At 36.0% G+C, this 21,378-nt stretch overlaps 1 protein-coding gene across 1 annotated transcript; it reads right to left on the bottom strand.

Moving 5' to 3' along the window:
- Positions 1-11,543: 11,543 nt before the first annotated feature.
- On the bottom strand, positions 11,544-20,105 carry CCKAR (cholecystokinin A receptor). The gene is made up of 5 exons (XM_074227484.1): positions 19,994-20,105; positions 19,040-19,291; positions 16,513-16,774; positions 14,040-14,167; positions 11,544-12,286 (listed from the first exon to the last, which is right to left on the bottom strand). The coding sequence occupies exons 1-5, from the start codon at positions 20,103-20,105 to the stop codon at positions 11,751-11,753; spliced, it is 1,290 nt and encodes a 429-aa protein (XP_074083585.1). The 3' UTR covers positions 11,544-11,750.
- Positions 20,106-21,378: the final 1,273 nt, after the last annotated feature.

The raw sequence follows: 21,378 nt of genomic DNA, 5'->3' as shown, positions 1-21,378 counted from the left end.
CCCTTTGACAGTTTGGGGAAGCCTACAAATCCCTTTCAGAAGAATGTTTTTTTTTTTTGCTTACCTTCAAATTGAGGGAAATGTTAAGTTTCAGATAGAGGGATCAGTCCAAAGTCTGTCCTGAGGGATCAATGGGGACTTGGGTGGGTTCCAACTCCAACCTAAAACCCAAGCTGGTGTTAGGGCTTTCCAAAGCTTTCCCAGAGCCTAGGGATGTAGTGAATGCCCTCTGTGACCTCAAAGTGACTGCTTTGGGTTAAATCTTTCATATCAAACTGAGTTGTGACACAGCATAGAACAAAAAAATATAAATGGTAGCAAAAAATAAGTTTTCAGATAGCAAAAAATAAAAATGGGTCCAACCCAAGTTCTTGGATCCCCTGAAATCTATCCAGAAACCCAAATTAAGAATCCTTGATTTGATGTAACTTTTTCATTTTATAGAGCATAGAAGTTAACTGAGGTTCAAACGGGTGGAGCTATTTGTCCAATGTTTTACATCCAAGAAACAGAAGAATTGGGAAGCAGGTAGATGGTGCAGGAGACATAGTGTTGGACTTAGAATCAGGAATATTTGAGTTTGAATTAAGCCTCAGATACTTGCTAACTGTGAGACCCTGGAAAAGTCACTAGACACTTTTAGCCTCACTGACTTTATCTGTAAAAAAATGGATATAATACTGATACTCTCTTCCTGGGGCTGTTTTGAGACCCAAATGTGATAAACAAACAAACACACACACAAAGTGTTTTTTCAATTTTCTTTTATTTAAGGCAAGTGACTTACCCACACAGCTAGGCAATTATTGTGTGTCTGAGGTGAGATTTGAATTCAGGGCCGACTGCAGGGCCAGTGTTCCATGCAACACCTAGCTGCCCCTATATAGTGTTTTTCTTAAAGTTCTCTCTGTCTCTCCCTCTCTCCTATTATTGCCATTATTTAGCTGGTATTTGATCAGAGGCCTTCTGACTTCAAAACCTTTCTATTATACAGTTTTTACTTACAAAAACTAGAGGAAAAGGGGAAAAGGTCAGTGATAATTATTTATCCTGAAATATTTAATTATTTTCATTTTGAACTTAAACATACACACACACACACACAAATGAGCATTTTTATACACACAGCATAACATAAAAGAAGATTCTATGGGAAATCATAAATCTTCATTTCACTCAGCTTGTTTAAAAACTGTAATACATTATATGGTACATTCACAATTTTTTGGCTTGTTTGTGATTCTTTTGGAACAACCTTCTGCTCTCTCTCCTGTGAATTTTTAAGTGTTACAACACTTTTTTGGAGAGGAAGGGACATCATTCTTGCTTATCTCTCCTCTTACTCCTTTATCCTCCCTCCTCCCTTTTCCCCACTATCAGACATTGACATTAAAAAAAATGGGAAAAATCCAAACTTTGTAATAAAGAAGTCAAACAAAATGAATCCTCACAGTATCCAGATAATGATTATTTTTCACAGGAAGACTGACTGGAAAAATTACAAATTAAAAGAATGTAAAATGTAAGGAGGGGAAACTCCAAAGTGACCCCAAAAAAGAGTATTAAATAATATTCTTCAAATGGCTCTGGGGAGAGACTCTAAAAAAGCAGCAAGAGCTGAGAAAATAACAGGAAATGTGCATTGCAGGAAGATAGATAAGTTAACTTAGATGACTACTATTTATCTCCTCTGGTAAATCCAAAAAATTACTCTACCTTAATGATGCTTATAACCAACCTCTTTCTCTCATAGAGATAAAAGCTTTTTTTTTATCAACATTAACTTTTGCTCCCTGCTTCTCTGTGAGGTAAAAAAACACAGAATTATCTTCCTTCTAAAAAAATATTTTTTTGGAAAAAAAAAACAACCTAAAAAACAAACCTCAGGCATCTACTAAGAAGTGTAGAAATGTAGAAAAGTCTTTCAAGTCCCCTTTACCAGGAGAGCCAAGAGATAGCAGTGACATGTGGGAAAGAGTGGAACTCCCAGAAGCAATATCACTCTCATGGAAATCTTACAGTCCCAGGTTAGCATAGGAAATGGAAACAGCAAAAGGATATAAGGAAAAAAGGAGAATTTGATTATTTACTCTAATGGTGGGCATGGAAGGGACAGGAGAGTAGAGATGGGAGTAATCCAAAATTGTGAATAATACAAAAAACATTTTTGGGGATCTGTAATGGGTTTCAAGTTGTGGGTATCTGAGGTTCTAGGAATTCGCTTTCAAACAAATCTGGGAAAGCCTTTCTCAGGACAACCTGGAAGTCTATATATATATTTTTTCTATTTTGGTCCCTGCTCAGTTAGTCATTGATGGGAACATAAAGACCATTTTCAGGTAAAGTTTTCTGTAGAGCTTAAGATTTCCCTGAGGGTGATAAGGTCTTAGGGTTTCCAGAAAAAAAACTTGCTGCTATGCAAAATAAATAGTCAAGATGTCCACAAAAACTGTAATTAAATAGATTTACATGAACTCTCAATGATAAGAGTCTGAACCATCAAGAAGCAAATATTTAACTAGAATAGATGTCAATGGCCAGTAGGCTTCAAGGCAGGTTTTAAAGGCAGTTGGGAGTTGAGATTTGACTGTAGGTTTCTCAAAGCTGCAGGATCAGAAGAAAGGCCTCACATCAACAGTATGCTTTCTTGCCTAGAGCTGGAAGAGATCTTAAATTTCATCTACTCCACCCCTTTCATTTAACTGGCAGGAAACCAGAGAGATGAAGAAGCTTACTCAGTTTTTGAGTGCCCACATATATAAATTATCATTGCCTTCTATTTCAGAAGAAAAGTTATTTGGACATAAACTATAGTTATAGCATTAGAAGGCTATCTGGAAATTTAAAATAATTCTTATAGGAATTTCAGGTACTTGAATCTAAATTTTTCTTTTTTAATTGATTTTTTTGGCAAGGCAACAGCCTTAAATGACTTGCCCAAGGTCACACAGCTGGTAACTATCAGATTTGAACTCAGGTCCTCCTGAGTCTAGGACCAGTGCTCTATCCACTGCTGGCTAGTTACCCCTTTCAATTGAATTTTTATTTTATTTTTCCAATTACATGCAAATTTAGTTTTCAATACTTATCTATTTGCAAACTTATGAATTCCATATTTTTCTACCACCCTCCCTTTTTCTACTCCCTCTCCCCATGGCTGCAAACAAATCTGGTAAAAGTTATACATGTACAATTATGTTTAACATATTTCCATATTAGTCATGTTGTGACAGAGGAATTAGAACTAAGGGGAAAGGGGAAAAAACCATGATAAAGAAAGGAAAAGGGGTGGGTAGGTGGCACAGTAGGTAGAGCCCTGAAGTCAAGGAGGACCTGAGTTCAAATCTAACCTCAGACACTTAATACTTACTTAGCTGTGTGTCCTTGGGCAAATCACTTAACCTTATTGTCTTGAAAAAAATCCAAAAGAAAAAAGAGAGAGAAAGAAAGGAAAAACATAAAAGAAGTTTTTTTTTTTTGTAAAAAGGGAACATAGTATGCTTTGTTCTGCTTTCAAATACCATAGTTTTTTTCTCTGAATGTGGATGGCATTGTCCATAGCAGGTCTCTCAGGATTGTCCTTGATCTCTGAATACTGAGAAGAGCTATATCCATCATCATTAATCATGATCAAACAACAATAATGTTGTTGTTAATGTATACAATGTTCTTTTAGTTCTGCTCACTTTATTCAGCATCAGTTCATGCGAGTCTATCTCTAAAGTCTGGCTGCTTTAAAGTATTGCAAAACTCATATACCACAACTTGTTCATTTATTCCCCAATTGATGGGCATCCCCTCAATTTCCGATTCTTTGCCACCACAAAAAGAGCTTCGATAAATATTTTTGAACATGTAAGACTTTTCCATTTGATTTCTTTGGGATATACAGATCTAGTATTGGTATTGCTGGATCAAAGGGAATGAACAGTTTTATTGCCCTTTGGGCAAAGTTCCATATTGCTCTCCAGAATGGTTGGATCAGTTCACAACTCCACCAATAATATATTAGTGCCCTAGTTTTCCCATATCCTCTTCAACATTGATCATTTTTTTTTATTTTTGTCATCTTAACCAATCTGATAGATATGTGATGGTTCCTCCAGAGTTGTTTTAATTAGCATTTCTCTAATCAATAATCATTTGGAGCATTTTTTCATATGACTATGAATAGTTTTTAGCTTCTTCATCTGAAAACTGCATTTTCCTATCCTTTGACCATTCATCAATTGAAGAATGACTTGTAATCTTATAAATTTGATTCAGTTCTCTGTATATTTTAGAAATAAGTCCTTCATCAGAAACACTAGCTATGAAAATCTTTTCCCAGTTTTCTTCATTTCTTCTAATTTTGACTGCTTTGGTATCATTTAGGCAAAAACTTTTTAACTTAATAGAGTCAAAATAATCCATTTTGTAATTTATAATGTTCTCTCTTTCTTATTTGGTCATAAAATTCTCCCCTCTTCATAGATAGAATATTTATTGATCTCTTAATTGGTCTATGGTATCAGCCTGTACCCATTTGGGACCTTATTTTGGTATAGGGAATGAGATATGGGTCTGTGGAAAGTTTTTGCCATACTATTTTCCAGTTTTCTCAACAGTTTTTGTCAAATAGAGAGCTCTTATCCCAGAAGCTAATGCCTTTGGGTTTGTCAAACAGTAGATTACTGTAGTCATTTACTACTGTTTCTTTCATACCTAACGGAATTCACTGATTCATTACTCTATTTCTTAGTACCAGATAGTATTGATGATAATCACTTTATAATGTAAAATTTGTTTAAAAATGAGTGTTCATTTTGAAGGAGATCACAGGTTGAAACTGAATGATACCATCAAATATATCATTATAATCAAGAGTTAACAGTTCTTGTGTACCAACTCTGCATAGAGGTGAGAACCCATAAAATCAAAGAAAATACCCTCCACAGACTTGAAGAGATTTCATTTTGATGGAAGTTGTAACAAGAACATAATCAGATTATAAAAGATTACCATAGACCAGGATTCTTAATCTGGGGTCTGCGAACTTAAAAAAAAAATTTTGAAAGCTATATTTCACTAAAAATTTACTTCCTTTGCAAATTCCATGTATTTTAATTTGTATACTTAAAATGATCATTCTGAGGAGTCTATAGCCTTCATCAGATTGCCAAAAGGGTCCAGGCCACAAAAAAAAGTTAAAAACTCCTGCTTTAGGAGGAGTGGGGAAAAAGATAATTTAGTAGAGTTTAATATAGCTCAATGAAAGCAACCTGGATGCTAATTGTCAAAATCTGGTGCTATCAGATGATGGAGGGATATATACATACATACATATATATATATATATATATATATATATACATACATACATAACACACACACTTGCACACATATATGTGTGTATGTATATGTATGTGTGCATATATACATGTGGGCAGGTTGTTGTATATGTATATGTGTGTGTGTGCATTGCATATATATGTAGTGGTATATATTTATATATCTTAATTTGGTGATTTTATATATGCATATATAATCAGAAAATGAAAGAAACCTGACAAGTATTTTAGTGACAGTAAAAAAAAACTAGTGTCTATACTCTGGAAATCCCTACACAGATCTACATATAGAAATCATAGATCTATGCCCGTCTTCAGCGTTCTCCCTCCCAAAACAGTCACTAAATTTTCAGATCAAAAATTTAAATTGCTAAGTCACATTTGGTTCTCTCTTTGCATAAAATAAACTTGGTTATATGAGGGCTTTAAAATGACCTTATTTTTTTTTTTGTTATTGACTTATTTTCAATCATGTATCACTCTTTGTGACCCCATTTTAGGTTTTCTTGAAAAAAGATATTGGAGCAATTTGCTATTTCCTTCTCTACTTCATTTTACAGATGATGCAAACAAGGAAGCCAAACAGGGTTAAGTGACTTGCCCAAAGTCACACAGTAAGTATGTGAGGTTAGATTTGAACTCAGGAAGATGAGTCTTCTTGATTCCAAACAGCATACACTTCCTGACCTTGCTGTCTGATCTTATGTAAAATAAGAGCAAAATGAATGTGTTTCAGTGCCATTGGTGGGGTACAAACTTCCTCCCCTATCCCAATCATATATTGAGGAAGTTCCCCCACCTTATTTTTGTAAAACTTTCTATCTTTAAATATAAATTATATTTTATATATATATATATATACATATATATATATATATATATAAATTATGTTATAAACTGAAAAAGGGGCTTCCAAAGCATTTTACTAATCTGTATCTGGGACCTCTTGATTGTATTCATCTCCCCTGGCAAATAGTTTTGAGTTGAACAGTTTGAATAATTCCAGGAGCTGAAAATTACATGACCTTCAATTTATCTTCATTCATATACTCATATCATTCCAGGGTGGTTCTTATTCCTCAATCAGATCTGATGCTGATTTTGTGTGAACTAACAAAAGTAAAGGTAATTTTGTAAGCTATTTCTTCTCATCTTCTCTACTCCTTCCTCCTGCCCCACTCTCACACCCCAGAGATACAGGACTGTGCTAGAGCCAGTTACTGGAAAGAGTCAGTTGTTAAATTCAGTGTAAACATTGTTATAAAAATATTCAGCTAGATGTGACTTGCTATCTTAGGCTAAGTGACAGCTAGGCCAAAAATTCTCTTAGGACAGCATTTATTTCTTGTTAAAAAATTTTTTTTTATTGATACTTTTCACTTTTACAGCCTCAATACTTCCCGACATATCTCTCCTATCCTCCTTGGAGAGGCATTTTATAACAAAGAATAAAAAAAAATAGTTTGAGAAAATCAAACTGCACAGGGCAGTTAGGTGGTGCAGTGGATAGAGCACTGGCCCTGGAGTCAGGAGTACCTGAGTTCAAATCCAGCCTCAGAAACTTAATAATTGCCTAGCTGTGTGGCCTTGGCCAAGCCACTTAACCCCATTGCCTTGCAAAAACCTTAAAAAAAATCAAACTGCACAGCAACTAAGTCTCATACCACATTCAATCTTCCACATAAAATTGCTGACCTTTACAAAGAAGAGAGGGAGGTACATTCTCAGCTTTCTTTTAAGGGGCAAGCTTAATTATTATTATAATTTCACAGCATCCGGTTTCAATGCTTTCTTTGTTGCTGTTCTTTCCATTTATTATGTATAATATTTTCCCAGTTTCTACAACTGTTCCTACTTCCTAGTTCACTTTTCAGCAATTTATATATATTCCCATGCTTCTTTGTATCCATCTTATTCATTGTAGAGTAACATTTCAATTATTCATATATCACAATGTGTTAAGAAATTTTTGAATTTATGGGTATCTATTTCATTTCCAATTCTTTACTACCACAAAAAGTATATATGTATAAAAGTATATATCTCGGGGCAGCTAGGTGGCGTAGTGGATAAAGCACCAATCAGTCTTGGAGTCAGGAGTAACTGGGTTCAAATCCGGTCTCAGACCCTTAATAATTACCTAGCTGTGTGGCCTTGGGCAAGCCACTTAACCCCATTTGCCTTGCAAAAAAATATATATATATATCTCTGTTTATATAGAATCTTCCTTTTTGTTAATGACCTCCTTGGGGTATAAACCTAGCAGGGAGTTCTCTGAGTCAAAAGGTATCCATGCATTTGTCATTAAAAAATTTTTTCCAGAATATTTGCATCAATGTATAACTCTACAACCTTTCTTTCAATAACACCTCCACATAAACAATTCCTCTCTTTTGTCACTTTTGCAAATTTTCTGATTATGAAATGAAACCTCAGAATTGTTTAAATTTGCATTTTTATTAGTAATTTGGAAGAATGTTTCGTTTGGTTAATGGTTTGCAATTCTGAGAATTGTTTGTTCATATCCTTTTTGACCACAAATTTACTAAGGAATGGCTTTTGGGTGTTATGTAATTGAGCTAATTTCCTATACATCTTCAATATCAGACTTTTATCAGAGATAGTTGATGCAAAGATATTTTTTCCTAATTCCTTTCTAATCTTAGATGCATTATGTCTGTACAAAAGTTTTTTCACTTTCATGTAATTGAAAGTACCTATTTCATCTCTGATCAGTCTCCATCCCTTGTTGATTTTTAATTCTCTTTAGCAGAGTTGTTTAAAATACCTTAATCTAGTACTTTTCTGATTTTGTAGGGGAATATGACCTTTAGTGGTATGGTGTGGTATGGTGTGTATTTGTGTGTGTGTGTGTGTGTGTGTGTGTGTGTGTACATGATCCTGCAGAGATGGGTCAAGCACTTCCATAGAGTTCTCAACAGACCTTCATCAATCAATGCTGATGCCATTGACTGTTTATCTCAGGTTGAAGTCAATACCTCTCTAGGCAAATTTCCAAATGAAACAGAGGCTTTGAGTGCCATTACCTTGCTCTCCTGTGCAAAACACCTGGTACTGATTCTATTTTTTTTTTAGGTTTTTGCAAGGCAAATGGGGTTAAGTGGCTTGCCCAAGGCCACACAGCTAGGTAATTATTAAGTGTCTGAGACCGGATTTGAACCCAAGTACTCCTGACTCCAGGGCAGGTGCTTTATCCACTATGCCACCTAGACGCCTCATACTGATTCTATTTCAACTGAGATTTGTAAGGTGGGGGGAGGAGGCCCATTGCTCATACAAAAGGTGACTGAAATTTTCCAGGTTATAAGACAAGAGGGTTTCCTCCAGGAGTTCAAAGACACCTCACAATCCATTTCTATAAAGGTAAAGGGAATAGGTTGTCCTGTGACAATCAAGGGGTGAGGTGAGTCTCTCTTAATTGATCCTTTACTTCAAAGATGGTCTTCTACTTGAGAGTCAGTGTGGCTTCAGAAAGAACAGAGGAACAATTGATATGGTATTGACTGCCCAACAATTCCAAGAGAAATGCCTAGAGCAGAATAGATATCTGAATACATGTGTCCTTCTAACCAAGGCTTTGATATGTACATATATTTTTATTTACACATATATCTATGTATAGATATATGCTTTTCTAGCAGTGATTTCAGACAGGTATATTTTCATTGGAATATTTGAATATTCTGAAAGTCTAAAAATACCCTCAGGTTTTTTGGGTGGGGGTTTTGAGATACATAAAGTTGCTATACAATAGGCATACCTCTCTTCTCTCTCCATCCGCACCCAATCTTCTTTTTTTTTTTATGGACTTTTCCATGTCAGAAATTTCTGTTCCCTTGTTGAATTCAAGCTTCTCTAGTCAATCTGTGATACTTTCCCTTCCAGTGATGGTAAAAGTAGAAAATGAATAAGATGTGCCAGAACAAAACTTGCCCCTCCCTATAAAACCCCCTACTCCTTAGATCACCTAACTCCCAAAATTCTGGAATGAATCCTTGAAAGACTCAGATGCCCCATTCAAGGAAGCAGAGTGAGTAAAGAGAATTTGTTGAAATGTGGATGCCCCAAGTCCAGAAGAACATTATAGGACCAATTGATGATCCCTTCATTCCATTCCCTGAAGATCATGATGTCAAAATTCCTGAGATTTGGGTTGTATCTTTAATTGATCATCCTTTTCCCAGAGACTCTTCCTCTGCCCCCATCCTTCCTAGTATCCTGGACTTTCCTGGTCCTTCATTTTACTTCCTTTATCTTTATTGAGCCTCCCTATCCTCTGGTGTTTCTTGTTAAACCTGAAACCTTTCCTTTTTGTGAATTAAATAAGCCAGTAATAAAGACCTACTACTTTGAGTATTCCTGACTTGTCTGTCTTTCTGTGCCTCTCGGTCCCAAAGCAACTACATAAGGCAAGGGTAGATGACCTTGATCAAACTTTGATCAAATGTTTTCAGACATTTAAAAGTGTCTTGTATTGCACAGGATATCTAAACTGATCTTTACCTTGTAAATACCTTTGTAAATTTCAGGTCTCCTCAAAAAAAAATATCCAGTTTGCCCCCAGAACTTAGTTTTCTAATATTCAGCAACCTATTTTTAATTAATTTTTTTTAAATTGGGGGGGATTTCGATTTTCAATCAAGTAAATGTCCTTCAATTGGGGAATGTCTTAACAAACTGTGATATATATATATATATATATATATATATATTTATATATATATATATGTCATGGAACACTATTGTTCTATTAGAAACCAGGAGGGATGGGAATTCAAGGAAGCCTGTAAGGATTTGCATGAACTGATGCTGAGCGAGATGAGCATTGTACACCCTAACAGCAACTTGGGGGTGATGGTCAACCTCGATGGACTTGCTCATTCCATCGGTGCACCAATCAGGGACAATTTGGGGCTATCTGTAATGGAGAATACCATCTGTATCCAGAGAAAGAATTGTGGAGTTTGACCAAAAACCAGGGATTATTACCTTTAATTTGGGGGGGGGGGCTGGTATCTTATTATGTAGTCTTGCTATCTCTTTTACTTTGTTTTTCTTCCTTAAGGATATGATTGCTCTCTCTCATCACATTCAATTTGGATCAATGTATACCATGGAAACAATGTAAAGACTAACAAATTGCCTTCTGTGGGAGCTGAGGGGAGGGAAGCAAGATTAGGGGAAAAACTGTAAAACTCAAAATAAATAAAATCTTTAAAATGAAAAAAAAATTTCAATTTTCAGCACTCAACTTTTTAAAGAAAATAAATACCATAGAGAGAGACCTCCAAATGTTCTTGTGAAGGACTACAATAAGATTACACAGGAAACTCTAATAGTCATTAATGATTCTTTATTTAACCATAATGAAGAGAATAACAAAGGACATAGTATGTTACTTTTGTAAATTCTGTTTATCTATACAGAGAAAAATTAACAGATACACAAAACACATGTTTACAGCATAGACACACAAAGTAGTTTCTATCTTCGGCTCTAATATACTTGGAGTTACTTTTGGTTATTCAGTATGTTTTGTACCCCCTTTTCATCATGGAGTTTCTTCAGGAAAAGCCAGGAGGTCCTTATGATGATCAAAAGGTAAAATAAAGCAAAGGAACATGTAAATCTCTCCTCCCTCCCCCATCCTCAGCAGGATATCACTGGGCCAGGGAGTTGTAGAGTAGCTTGTGACACAAAAGTATTGTAAACTAATTATTTAAATATATATATTAAAATATATATATTAAATATATATATGTATATATATATATATATTCCCTTAAACTTGTGGCATCCCACAGTCCCAGTATCTAGTGACAAAGGAATATGCATCACCTTCTCTCTCTCTCTCTCTCTCTCTCTCTGTTTCTCCCTCATTTTTCAGGAAGTTATAGATTCCTGTTTTATAGCCAATGTTCTTTAGGCCTTCAAAATAGTCAGCCACAGAACAAAACACACAGGACTGGAAATGATCCAAAGACCTTTCTATTTGAGCTCCCTTCAGTGGTTATCAAGACTGGTTCACAATAAGCTGGGGATATGATATATAAAAGACCTTAGTATATATTTCCAGAGACTCTGTAACTTTACATTAGAGGAAAGAGATAAAGCATAGGATACAAAGACAAGACACTGCATTGACATTTTGACACATAGAGACCCCTCCAAGGGACAAGTAGGTTCCATAACTTCTTTCAGGTCTGATTTCTCATCACATTTTCTTTCTTTCTCATTGGTTGTTTGAGTGGAAGCAATTATTTGTCTTCAAACTGTCTTCAAGAGCAAGTAACATAACCAAACAAGTGGTGTTCCCTCCTTGGTGAGATGAGATAACTGATGAGTTTCCACCGCAAATACAATCCTCTCTCTCCTTCCTCTTCCTTTGGTGGGAGCAGCTCATGTGGGAGGGGCAGAGACACTCATGTGGCTGTATGAATACCTGGTCAGCGATGCCCCCATGCTTCTTCCATCTTCCTCTTCACCTACTTCTCCTCTCACTCCTGGAGGGTTTGGATGAGGGCAACAGGTGAAGGTGGACAGGAAGCCTCGGCGGAAGCGTTTGTTCATGAAGCAATAGATGATGGGGTTCATACAAGCAGAGGTGTAGGAGAGAAGATGGATGAAGGAAATGGGAGCTCCAGAGAGGAGCATCTCAGCAGAATCAGTGTCATAAGCCTTCCAGGCATTGACACTGAAGACAGGCATCCAGCAGAGGAAGAACAAGATCACAATCACAATCAGCATCCGGATCACTCGCTTCTTGGCCATCAGATTGGCAGCTGAGCTACTGCTCCGGATTCGGTCAATTTTGACACTAGTGTGGTTGGAGAGCTTTTGTAACTCCAGCTTCTTCTTCTTCTTCTTGGACTTTTGCAGGTAGCAGCCATCACCATCTTCATATTTGTTACTGCTGGCCGTACTGGACTTCCTTTCTGAGTATACAATTAGATGCACATAACTTTCAAATCTAAACATGTCATGACTAAGAGAAATCTTTGAAAGTGTGTCAGGAATACTTTAAGGACCAAATTTACACCAAAGGAGTGGACATGAACTTTGGGCATGCACATATATAAGTAAGCATGTAACACTGTGAAGCCTTTAAATTTAAAATTGTGGTTTAAATTTGAGCTATGATTATAATAATATCCGATATTTATATAGCACATTATCTTTCCCCAAATACTTTCACATGTGTTATTTTATCTGATCCTCACAATATCAAAAGTTAAATGATTTGTCCAAAGTCCAAAGTCCAAAGGCCTTTACTATTGCAAAGGTTGACTCGTTCCCCAGCCTGTACTCCCTACCTCCAATCATCTTCCACCTAGATGCTGAATTAAAAATCAAACCATATTAACCCTACAGAAAAAAATCTTCAACAGTTTATTATTATTATTAAAACTTCCCCATTTCTGTTGATAACTTCACTGTACTCCCTGTTACCCAGATTTTACTACCTTGAAATCAACCTTAACTTTCCCTCTTCTCTTAGTCCTCATATCTACACACATCAAAAAGTCTTGTCTCTCTTATCTCCACAACATCTCTCTCATATGCTCATGTGTCCTTTTCTCCGAATTCACATAGCATCTGGTTCAGAATTTCATCAGTTCTTCCATGAACTATTGCAAAAGCTGACTGGTTCCCCTGCCAGTAGTCCCTCCCCTCCAATCCATCTTCCACCCATCTGTTGAATTACAAATCAAACCAGGTTATCCCTAAAGAAAAAAATCTTCAACAGTTTTTTTATTGCTTCTGAGAAAAAAACAAACTCTTTAGCATGGAATTTAAAGCTCTTCCCAATCTAGCTCCCACCGACCATTTCAGCCTTATGTAGCATTTTTGTCCTATGTTCTATGTAAAATTGTTAAATTATTTTATATTCCATTAAAATGATCCACTGAGGATACCCTATTTATGACATTTCATTTACTGCCTACCCATCTTTATTCAAGCAATATCTAGAATGTACCCTTTCCTCACCTCTGCAATATAGAATCCCTTGTTTTCTATGAAGTAAATTTAAGGTACTACCTTCCACATAAGAACATTTCTTGATCCCCCATTCTTAATATTTTCCCTCTTGAAATAATTTGATATTACTTCATCTTTGATTGGAACTGTTGTATCCTCCAATAAGATAGGAACTCTTGGAGGGCAAGAATCATTTTCTGTTTGTGTCTCCATCTTGCATAGTGTTTTGCAATTATCAGGTTCTTAGGAAATATTTAATAAATTGAATTGAATTTGTGAATTAGAATTCAATTCAACAGTTTAGATAGTCAGGACTCAAAGATGAATAAGATGCAGGCCCTAGTCTCAAGGAGTTTATAATCTAGAAAGGAAGGAAAGTCAAAGGCAAAAATGCTCCCAATGTTTATTAAGACATGGTAAGTGCATAGAAGAGGTACAGAATATCTGATCAGTTTACTGATTGATTGTAGGCTACAGCAGGGCTTCATAGAAGAAGTGTCACCTGAGTCAGGCTTGGAAAGATGGGAATGAAGAACATGCTGGGGGTGAGGGAGAATGTAGAGTGTAGTCATTTGCAGGGAAAGGCATAAACTTAAAGGTGAGAAATGATGATAGAAGTTATATGGGCAAATATGTTTATGCAGCTACTTAAATTAAACTCATATAATTTGTGTCATTTTTCAAAGTACATATATGATTAATAGTTACCTCTAGAAGATTTTCTCTGTCTGGAATCAAACTTTATTCCTCGGTATAATTCCAATGATATCAGTCCATAAGCTACCATCATCGCAATTCCAGGAATAAGAAAGAGGATGAGTAACAGGAATGTTTGCCTGGTGAAGTCATAAAGAAGTTCATGAGATATCAAATAGCAAATACATTGCTATATTCTCTCCACAATGGTTCAGATTCACATTTATGGGGTAGCTGGTGGCAAAGTGGATAGAACACTGCTTGGGGTCAAGAAAGTCAGAGGTCAAATTTGCCCTTATACACTTGCTAGCTGTATGATCATGAGCAAGTCACTTAATCTCTCTCTGTCTCATTTTTTTCTCCTGTAAAATGGGGATATTGATAGCAATCTACTTCCTGAGGTCATTATAAAGATAAAAATGAGAAAATATTTGCCAAATTCTTGGTCTAGTGTCTGGCACATAGTTGGAGCTTAATAAATGCTTGTTAAAATTTTTAAAAATTTGAAAACTCAAACACATTTTGTTTTCTCTACTATAAATGGGGCCCTCATAATGTTACTTGCTGTATTTCACACTCATGGTTATAACCTAATGATGCCTTGATTGTCCAGCATGCTCAGAATAGGATATTTTATTTCACAGAATTTTTTTTGATTAATTGGAGGTTAAGTAAAACCTTCCTCCATCTTTTTTTTTTGTTTTGTTTTGAATTTTTATCTTGGCATATGTCTCTACAATGTATAAATATAATTCTTGCCTCAGTAAATGCAGGATAATTGATATAAATGAGACTCTTCTTGATAATTAAGGACCTTTCAGAATGTCAGTATTATCATTCTGAATACCACTGCTCAGTGTACAGGACTATAAATGTAGGTAAAGATGTACATGTTAGGGATAAAGCTATAGTAATCCCTTCTTTTAAAAAAATTCTCATATCTTCTTGTTTCTTTTTTGTGACTCTTTCTCTCAAAAATTAAGCTCCTTCTCTCTCTCCTCCCTCCAATTTATCACACACATACACACCCCCCCCCATTCTGGTTAATGGAGTGCCTCCAGTTAACTGAGTTTGATTCTATTTGATTTAAGTATTAGTAGTGCAGCCAATGGTCATCAAGGCATGTGCTCTATGTTTTTATGAACCCAAGTGCCTGTTTAAGAATGGGAGAGAAATAAACATTGAGGAGTTTGACCAGGGCAGAATGGAATGGAAGTTATCTCTGATCCTGTAAGAACAAAGGAGCCTTGCCATTGCTGTATTTGAAATTTATATTTATAGAAATGTAAAATGTTTGTGTATGTTTATGGAAATATAAAATGTTTACTTGAAGAAAGAATGGAACAATTCAATCAGCAGTTAACATCAGGTCTCAGAACAGCCAGTATTGATTATAGTAATAGGAAAAAATGAACAGGAACATCTCTTGCTTTAATGATCCTAAAGGAATAAACATATCTCATTACTGTCTCATAACATTTTTGTTAATTCTGTGTCCAGAAGACTAGGCTTGAATTTCTTCTCCAGTTAGAGTCTTTTAAAGAGCTTTCCCCTAGGACTCTCCAGTTTGTCTGAAATAGTTTTGTAGCTGTAATATTATGCCCAAAATTTGTCTAATTACAACAGCAATGGTCATCTGTCTGTCCCAAATAAAGCAAAGAAGTCAAATACCTCATGAGGGAAGTCAGAGTATCTCAATAGCAATACAATAGTGAAATCAACTCTAAATTTGGACTGAGGGATTTAAAATAGCTCTTACCTTGCCACAAACCATTCTCAGTCCCTTTGATCTCAGTTTCCTCATGCACAGGATGGCATACTTGTTGAAGTGATCCTGCCTGAACAAAGCTATGCATTCTCTAAACAAATTGGAATCCTGAAGAACAGCAGACCTCTCCTTATGAATTTGGTCTTTTAAATCACTTGCCATTTGGTATGAGTAAGGGTGAGAGATTAGAACACAAAATTGTCAAGAACACATGATGACTTGGTCATCTCTCTTCAAATGGACAAATCATGTTTTGATAAGATTCTCTCTCAAGCTTTAGAAACATCCCTGGTGTTTGAAACATGGCCATTTTTCCCCCAGTGATGTTTAGTTATGAAGTCAGAGCTACGGAGGTCAGGTGTAAGGAAAGAGGAAGAGGATGAGCTAAACCAAGCTTTAAATGAAATCTGAATCTCTAGCACCATAATTATGAAATAGTCTTTGGGAAAGACACTGTGGAACTGATCCCTACTTGTTTTTTTCCTTTGTTTGGAGAATCTTAGGATCCTTGAGAAATGATTCATTTCATCTTTCTGCCTCTCAATATAACCACATTTAAAGCAACACAGACACAATCTTGTCTGTCCTCTCTTAAAAAACAGAAACCCATTTCAGAGGAAGGCGAGCACCCAAACTGTCTTTAGTTCTGCCTTCCCTCCCCCCAAGTCCATGTTTTCAACAGCACAATATGATATATCAAACTATGAAACAACTTACCAGGATTGTTGTATAACATCACTTGGCAACAGAAATCGACACTTATTAGCTGTCTGGTTGTTATAGTTGGTAAAGGGAACCAATTTGCTGTAAATTGGGTAAGGCGACATGATAGTAAAGGAGAGACACCAAGTAGCAGTAATCACCTTCAATGCATGGGACTTTGTCTGCCAGACCCTTGACTGCAGGGGCTTGCAAATTGCACTGTATCTCTCTATAGATATGGCAACGAGATTGAAAGTGGAGACACTGACGGAGATACCTAGGTATGGAACAAAGAAGTAGATTAAATTAGTATCCCCTATATGCTTAAAGAATGTAGGGATAGGGGTGGCTAGGTGGCGTAGTAGATAAAGTACCTGCCTTGGATTTAGGAATACCTGGATTCAAATCTGGTCTCAGACACTTAATAATTACCTAGCTGTGTGGCCTTGGGCAAGCCACTTAACCCCATTTGCCTTGCAAAAAATCTAAAAAAACAAAAAAACAAAAACAAAAACAGGAATGTAGGGATACTATCACAGAAGTAAAGGAATTTACCTGCAAACATAGAGAACCAGTTGATCATATTTTAAATTGGGAGGGACCCCCTCTCATTTTATAGATGAGATAATTAATAAACTAGAAAGATGAAGTGACACGTGTTCAGAATCACACAAGGTAAATATCAGGCCAAGTTTCAAATCCGGGTTCTCCAGTAGCTTTGAACTGTACCACAGGGCTTTCTTAGATCTCTTCTAAAAGGAAAAATGCCTACTGAACATTTATCATTCTTTATTTAACTTAGTCTAACTTCTAGTGGGCATGAAAGTAGGCATTAATTAACTACGACAGGGATGAAACACATACCTGCAAATCAAAAGAGGCTTTTGAGCAACAGGAGGCAAAGTTTGTGTGTTTGTTCACCTGGAGAGTCTAGGTAGATCAAATTTCAAATAATTCTTCCTTTAATTTTAAGCATTAACTTTTGAATTTTTAATGAATTATTAAAGCAAAAACATGTAGAGATTCTAAAATACTTTGAAATTCTGACTTGAGTTCTACAAACTAAAAGATTCTTAGATAAGATTCTCCTGTTAAATTATTTCAAAGTATTGAATATAATTATATATATATATATATGTGTATATATATATATTTAAAATATGGTTGGGCATGATAAAAAATCTTAAAGATTATGGTTTTTCATGATTCAACTTTTTACTCAAATTCATTTTTTCTTCCTGAAAATTTAAATTAAAAAAATAGAACTCCTTTAGGATACTTGTTTTTGGGAACTGAGCTATTATTCATCTGATGAGACCCTTTGTAGGATAACAAGATCCTATTTTAGAAGGGTGATAAAGTTAAGAAAATATGGTCTAGTCTATAATATAGTCACATCTTTGTTTCCCAGATATCTACTCTCACTATAAAGAGAGTTCACAGGTATGTGTCTTATTTTAATCTCTTTTTGTCTTTTATAATTCAGTTCACTTAAGGAATTCTGTAGTAATAACAACCCCTTATCTTAACATCACACTTTGAAAATAACCATGATTTAATTGCAGTTGTTTTTTCCTGACTTGTAGGACAGTCATCATTTCATCAGTGCAGACTTCAGCTCTGTTGATTAGGGCAGAATTAAGGCTTTTAAGATTCTTGGTATCCCCAAACTCTCTTGGCATGATAAAACATAACAAAGTTGACAGATTTGAAGACACAGTCTCTACCTATTTTTTTTTAACTGAAGAGGCTAGTTTGAGGGAGAGATGGATTGAGAGGTGAATATTAAGTCAAGTCTCTTAAATGTGTTTAGGCCACTTTGAGATAATCCTAGCAATAGGCAAAAATCAGGGCTGGTTATTGGAACCTTTTAGAATCTCTCACGTCATTCTTTTTGGATGGATATGAGCAAGCTCAGGCAGCCCACCTTAAGGGCATGTTGGTGTCCTCACTACACTCAGAAGTATATTTTCTAACTAACCTTGAACAGTTTCCCTTCTCTCTTCTTTTCTTGGAGTGGTCCCAGAGGACCCAGAAGAATCTAAAAAAATGAATTCTAAAAAGGGAACCTATAAATATACACATGCAGATATAAAATATACTAATCTTCCCCTCCAAAAACAACAACAAAGCAAATCTGTGATTGAAGTCGTGAATTAAATAGATGTATAGTCAAAATGGCACTTCCCTTGAAAGGTAGGGAGCAACAAGGCGCTATAGGAGTCTTTGGGTGCTGTTACTGTTGTTTTAAGAAAATGGAAAGAAGAATAAAATGAGTGTTTTTCATTTTTATTTGTTGAATTATTTTTATTTTCAGCAAATAGGATGGATATACTGCCAAGTCTTAAAAGTCTTTCCTTCTTTCCCCTGTGCTCACATATTCCCAGGTAGCTGGCCTTCCCACAGCTGCCTAGATGACTCTAGTCCTCTGAATCTTTTTTTTTTTTTTGACTGGAGCAACCAGCTTTTCTCTAGAACTGGTTAAATGTAATGTGATAGTGTTTAGGGTGAGCTAATGAAATGTTGACATAAAGCCACTTACCCATGAAATAAGAGGTGGTCTTACAGACAGCATTCCCCAAAATAAAATCCTTGAGCAGGTTGGGAATGAGATTGAATGGCATACAGATGAGACAGAGCATGAGATCACTGATAGCCAGGGAGAGTAAAAATATGTTAGTGACCGTCCTCATCCTCTTGTTTCGGATCAGTACGGTGATCACCAGGGTGTTCCCCAGGATACTGAGCAGGAATATCACGGAATATAAGAGAATCTGTACTGCTGGCTGCCAATCTACTGTATCACAATAGAGAAGCAGAATGATCAAAGACTTATAAGAACAGGACATTAAAAGCTTTGTACCCCAAATGAGCTTAGACTTTCTATTTCCTACTTGTTTTTTGAGGGAGTGGGGGAAGTGGGATTAACTCAGTAAAAAACTCAATAAATCACTGAAGCAATGCATTTTTTCTTGTACTTTCAATGCTTTTTAGAAGACTAAATGGAGAACACTCAGGGATAAACTTGGATCCAAAAGGTTCTTTTGGGAAAGAATCATTTTGGGAATCACTTCTCAACAATGAGCCATCTCAAATGAACAGAGCTCGCATTTTTGTTTCCAGATTTCAGAGCATTATTTACCAAGAATCATTTCTTCACGTTATGCTTAGGTAAAAAATAAATCAGACTGCTAACGTGAATCAAAATCATTTCTTTAAGCTTGTAACTTTATGTATTTATATATTCACAGTCTTTTAAGTTTTTAAGTCTCCTTCTACACCCCCAGCCCATTTTCCCTCCCTAAAAACATAGACATTAATCTACAACTCTTTAATCTAGAAAAGCAAGAAAAAATTCCAAACTTATTTAAAAAAAAACAATTTAAAAGGTTTTACCTAGCCTAATCTTAAAGTATCCTTATTATCCTTTTATCCCTGGACTGATAATTCCCCCCTTCAAATCAATATGCCTGAAAAACAGATCTTTGGTACTTACCTTTGGAAGGATGCGGTGGATCCAAGCAGAAAAAGGTCTCATTTTCAAATACAAGTTCACAGGGAGGAGTAATATTACTGCCATTCACAAAAAGACTATAAATTATATCCATTCTTTCCTCTCTCCAGTTTACCTGTCTTTTAAGAAGAATTAAGAATGTATATAGAATTACTCTCTATTCCTTCCTATGAGGATCAAAAATTCTTCCCAAATAAAATCTTCCTAGGGAAGGCAGAGAGGAATTAATTTCCAGGTAAGTGCCTGCTCAGCCATTCCTAATGGTTATTCAGTTCAGGCTGAAAAACATTTGTATTAGTGTCAGAGGAGGCAGACATATGAAAGCACAGCTTGCACACTCTACCTTCTGGATACTCCTCCCCTCTATTCCAGGGGCTAGTCTTAGGGTTATAAGCATACTAGCGACTGATTGCAAAGTTAACCCTTTCAGGGAGAGGTGGTGATTCTTCATAAATATGCATCCCTGTATGCACACACATACACACACACACTCTCTCTCTCTCACACACACACACACACACACACATATCAACACAGTTAAGTACCTCTGTGTACATGAACCTGCTTTTGTCCCAGGCAATAAACAGAATCAAGCCCAACTAGGATATTTCAGACAGGAACAATTAACAAGGTAATAGATACTATAATGCAGACCATCAGAAACAAAGAACATTGAGCAGCTACATTTCTAGCTCCTCATACAGAAGCAATTAGTGCCTTTTAGCTTTGGAATTCTGCCCAGTTGTGTTCAGATACAACTGTAAGGCTGGTTAAATTGCTGGAACCCACAGTGTTAGTCCTTGGGGACTACGCCCTTGTTAACCTGAAACTTGGATCTGGGATGCCAGAGTCTACATTTCCCTATGTACACAGGGTCTCTTACTGCAACAGGCTATCAGGTGTGAGAAAATTTCTAATTTGTAGACTCTTTGAGAAATATGCTTTGTTTTAATATAGTACTGCAATATAATATGTCATTTAACAGATGATTTCTTCAGTGTAGAAAAAGCAAATCAATGGGACACAAGTTTAAACTGATACCCCTTGTTAAAACTCCTAAGCCCCAACTGTGAAATAATACAGCAGTCTACAATCTGCTTGCCCAGGGTCCTCTTTGGTGACTTGATTAAACATAAAATTGTTTCATTTCCTTTTTTTGGCTCATTTTAGGTGGAGTGAGATATTATTTTATCTTTGTTTTGATCAAGTCATACATAGAAGAAGGAGCTGTGATTTCAAGGAATCCTGGAACTGGGTAGCTAAATGCTTGGGATACATAAAAGTTAAGTGGCATGTCCAGAATTACACAGAAGGAAGAGATTCAAGGCAAGAAGCTGACTCTGATCTTCTAGCCTCTTTTCATTAAG

The sequence above is a fragment of the Macrotis lagotis genome, chromosome 3 (genome assembly GCF_037893015.1).
Source record: "Macrotis lagotis isolate mMagLag1 chromosome 3, bilby.v1.9.chrom.fasta, whole genome shotgun sequence".
In the NCBI taxonomy this organism is placed as follows: domain Eukaryota; kingdom Metazoa; phylum Chordata; class Mammalia; order Peramelemorphia; family Peramelidae; genus Macrotis; species Macrotis lagotis.
The sequence above is the reverse complement of the archived record's forward strand: the minus strand, read 5'-3'. Positions and strand labels throughout refer to the sequence as shown.

Excerpts from the sequence above, each read along its gene's own strand:
- CCKAR (XM_074227484.1), bottom strand. The coding sequence starts at position 20,105 with ATGGATATAATTTATAGTCTTTTTGTGAATGGCAGTAATATTACTCCT. Across the intron at positions 16,775-19,039 it reads GACCACCTCTTATTTCATGG|GTATCTCCGTCAGTGTCTCC; the intron begins GTAAGTGGCTTT and ends TTCCATACCTAG. Across the intron at positions 12,287-14,039 it reads ACAGAGAAAATCTTCTAGAG|AAAGGAAGTCCAGTACGGCC; the intron begins GTAACTATTAAT and ends TTGTATACTCAG.